Source organism: Trachymyrmex cornetzi, unplaced genomic scaffold (assembly GCF_001594075.2).
Source record: "Trachymyrmex cornetzi isolate Tcor2-1 unplaced genomic scaffold, Tcor1.1 scaffold190, whole genome shotgun sequence".
In the NCBI taxonomy this organism is placed as follows: domain Eukaryota; kingdom Metazoa; phylum Arthropoda; class Insecta; order Hymenoptera; family Formicidae; genus Trachymyrmex; species Trachymyrmex cornetzi.
This window is the reverse complement of record NW_017296528.1, coordinates 151,026-155,339: the sequence shown is the minus strand read 5'-3', so window position 1 is coordinate 155,339 and position 4,314 is coordinate 151,026. Positions and strand designations below refer to the sequence as shown.

The 4,314-nt window shown below is 44.2% G+C and overlaps 1 protein-coding gene across 1 annotated transcript in view; it reads right to left on the bottom strand.

The window, feature by feature from the left end:
• Positions 1-214: 214 nt before the first annotated feature.
• The window catches only part of LOC108759509 (polycomb group protein Psc), a 37,828-nt gene continuing 33,728 nt past the window's right edge, over positions 215-4,314 (bottom strand). The window contains 2 exon segments of the mRNA XM_018504992.1: positions 215-1,264; positions 1,267-2,149. Coding sequence (XP_018360494.1) covers positions 324-1,264; positions 1,267-2,149 — 1,824 coding nt within the window. The 3' untranslated portion in view covers positions 215-323.

Sequence of the window (4,314 nt, the reverse complement as noted above, 5' to 3'; positions counted from 1 at the left end):
TTAAATTTCAGTGTAGATTTTTATATTGCTCTGGACTTCATAAAAATCTGAAAAAATTCTTATATACTTGCGAAAGCTTTAACAACGAGTTTTTACTATCGTATAGTGTAATAGAAGTTGGAATGTCTTTTACTTATATTTTTTATAAATTTAAATTAATCTATCAGAATTCGCAATCAAATAATCGACTATGCCTTTAAAATCCAAGATGTCGATGGAAAATTAACGATCGAAATGTGATTTTATATCATAAGGAAATAATAAAAGAAAGAGGGGCAGGAGATAAGGGATAAGTTATATTAGCGATAAAAGATACGCGTTTATTATGGCTTCTGGACGATATTGTAGTAATTGCGTTGAAGTAACTTTTGATTACGATATTGGGAGACCACGACTTGAGGATTTGGGATGTGGCGGACACCGAGGTTAGGCTTGCTTTTCATACCAAAACCGGAGATGCGATGATGCGGCTGTGGTATGCGCAAAGCGACCTTATTAGCGGCGGCGTTTACATTCGCGGAGGCTAGCGATTCTACCGGCGAATTCTTTTCGGTACTACTCATACGTGACACTGCGACATCCGAAAGAGTCTTCAGATTCGATTCTTGCTGTCCTTTGCCGCGTTGCTGTTCCAACTCCTTGGATTTGCGGACGACCGTGCCAACAGTGCCGCCGGTTATGGATCGCGCTGACAGCTTCGACAATGGCGGTAAAGAGGAAGATGAGGAAGAAGTTAGAGAAGATGAGGAGGACGAGAAAGATGGAAGATGGTTGCCGCCGGGTAACGTAGCAGACAAATCGAGAACGTTATCGTTGTCGTTGACGGTAGTACCGCTGCTGAGGTCTAATGGCGTTTCATACTTGGAAGTGATATTCGACACTATCACGCTGGTCGCGGCAAAACTGGATGATTTCGCGACGCGTATAGGCGTCAACGGCGGTGGTTCCTTCATCTTCGGCATGACAGGCACAGCCACGGGCGCGGTAGGCACGGGTGTGGCGATGGTGACAGCAGCGGCGGCAGAAGTAAGAACGGACGCTGGCGTCTTTATGACGGACGGTGTTAATTCTTCCTTTTTGGAGATAATAGTTTTGAGGGCGTCACGCATCTTCTTTTCCGCCAGCAAGCTTCGCACACGGTTCGCCTTGTTTTCGCGCAACTGCTTCTCTAGCTTGTCATGGTTCAGGTTGTCTACCTTGTCAGTGCCATTTTGTGTTCGTTGCTTCGCCGTTCTGTCACCGCTGGCTTCGTTAACGGCTTTTCCCGCCGCAGAATCTCCTCGTCTTTCTTCGGACTCTCCGATTCGTCACTGCTTTCAGGTGTTTTTGTTCCTTCCGGCACCTCCTTATTAATCTTTTTCGCCGTGGAACACTCCTTAAACTTAGTTTCTTCGTTTTGATTGTTTATGTTCTGCGCAATACGCACGACCTCGTCAGGAATGCTATCGATGATATCCTCGATAGTTTCTTCCGTCTCTATTACGACGCACTCTTTGGATTTGGTTTCCTCTCGAGCTACTGAACTCGTCGGCGATCGCTGCTGCACTGCAATTGCTTTGAGCTTGTCGCGTCTAACTGCTCGCATCTGTAACAGTTTCTCCTTCGTTTGACTATTTGCACTACCTCCGCTCCCACCTCCTCCGCCGCCTGTCACCCCAGAAGTAATCCTCGGAGGACGCGGCGTCAGGCGGACCTTAAGCTTCAAGAGATCCTCGCGTGGCACTGTAGTGATCTCCGCGATTACTCGTTTGTGTCGTTTGTGCCGCTTCCGATGTTCCAATCTTGCCATATCCTTGTTCTTCGTTTTCTCTAGCGACCGATGACGATTACTTGTCGACAGTTCGATGATTGACGGAGGATCCGGGGTACGCATAACGGGAGTCACCTCACAACGTGGTTTTTTCGTTTTTATCTCTTTGTCGTGAACATTGACGTTTGTTTCGAGAGCACGACGTGGCTCTGTATTACGAGCTTCCTCTTCGTGCTCACGATTGGGCTTGGGACTGGGTGGTGGGGTCGGTGGTCGCTGTATATTTTCCATCGCCGGCGGAACATCCTTGATCACGTCGTCCTTGTATGCGGGAACTTTTGAGATCGAAACTTGCCCTTCCTTTCGCAACACCCGGTAGAATAACTTCATTGGCGCCTCCTGCAACAGATCATCGCCCCGCCTTTCATAACGTCTGCACCGCACCGGACAGCTCAGCCGAGTGGCTGCAAGCTAGATTCGGTTATAACAAATACCAAAATTTATAACTGTTGCTATTTGGTGAGTTTATTTATTTTATTTATAAAAAGAACTTCTCGAGAATATTTTTCTGCCCAAATTATTAGGTGTACGACTTTGCTTCCGCCGTTTTCCTATAGATAGCTTTAGCGGTGGTGGTCGAAACAAATAGATCATAGACGTCACACAATAAACTTGGGCATCTGTCAACATAACCCCATAGAAACATTAGTCGATTTGTGTCTGCATCATAAAGTTATTCTCGATTGAAAATGTCAGTTTACGAGCCAAATTCTCGTCATTTGCGGGAAGTTTTAATTTTCTGCTTCAATATGAACAAATCTGCGACTGAGGCTCATCGAATGCTCTCAAATACTTATGGTGAGGCCGCTATTAGTGAAAGAACGTGTCGTGAGTGATTTCAACGCTTCAAGAACGGTGATTTTGACGTCGTAGACCGGCATAGCGATGGAACAGAGAAAGTTTCGAAGATGCAGAATTGGAGGCATTACTTGATCAAGACTCGTGTCAAAATCAAGAAGAATAGGCACGATTGGGAGTAATTCAACAAGCCATTTCAAAACGCCTCAAAGCCATGGGAATGATTCAGAAGCAAGGAAATTGGGTGCCGTACGAGTTGAAGCCGAGAGATGTTGAACGGCGTTTGTTTGAACAGCTGCTTGAAAGGCAAAGACAGAAGGGATTTCTGCATCGCATTGTGACTGGGGACGAAAACTGGGTTCATTACGATAACCCCAAACGCAGAAAATCATGGGGAGATCCCGGCCATGCTTCCGCGTCGACGGCCAAACGGAATATTCACGGCTCTAAGATCATGCTCTCTATTTGGTGGGACCAGCTCGGCGTAGTGTATTATGAGCTGTTAAAACCGACTGAAACAATCACAGGCGATCGGTATCGAACGCAATTGATGTGTTTGAGCCGAGCATTGAAAGACAAACGGCCGCAATACAATGAAAGACACGATAAAATGATTTTGCAGCATGACAATGCTCGACTCCATGTTGCGAAAGTGATCAAGACATACTTGGAAACGTTGAAATGGGTAGTCCTACCCCACTCACCGTATTTTCCAGACGTTGCCCTCTGACTATCACTTGTTTCGATCAATGGCACACGGCCTGGCTGACCAGTACTTCCGGTCTTATGAAGAAGTAAAAAGTTGGATCGATTCGTGGATCGCCTCAAAAGATGACCAGTTTTTTTCGACGCGGGATTCGTACGCTGCCCGAAAAATGGGAGAAAGTAGTGGCCAGCGATGGACAATACTTTGAATCATAAATATATAACCAGTTTTTTACAATAAAGCCTCGGAAAAAAACGGCGGAAGCAAAGTTGTACACCTAATAGAAGACAATATTTTTGAACATAAATCGACAATTTAAAGATCGTGAGCGATAAAATATCGAAATATTGCCACTAAGATGGCACGCATTATGATATCAATAGCAATGATATGTTTTTTGTGATTGCTGTTTAGTAAATAAAATGCTAAAATTAATTAAAATATAATGAATAAGGTTCCTTAACATTAATCCTTAAGTACTAGTGGAAAATTACGCATGGGTATGTGTTAACAAATATTCAATGTTTGCCTCTTTCAAACAGATTTGAGATAAAGGATATATAGGTGTTAGTTTTACAAATGTGTTAATATTTATACTTTAGACAAACTATATATTAGGTGTACAACTTTGCTTCCGCCGTTTTTTTTCGAGGCTTTATTGTAAAAAACTGGTTATATATTTATGATTCAAAGTATTGTCCATCGCTGGCCACTACTTTCTCCCATATTTTGGGCAGCGTATGAATTCCGCGTCGAAAAAACTGGTCATCTTTTGAGGCGATCCACGAATCGATCCAATTTTTTACTTCTTCATAAGACCGGAAGTGCTGGTCAGCCAGGCCATGTGCCATTGATCGAAACATGTGACAGAGGGAGCAATATCTGGAGAATACGGCGGGTGGGGTAGGACTTCCCATTTCAACGTTTCCAAGTATGTCTTGAGCACTTTCGCAACATGGGGTCGAGCATTGTCATGCTGCAAAATCACTTTATCGTGTCT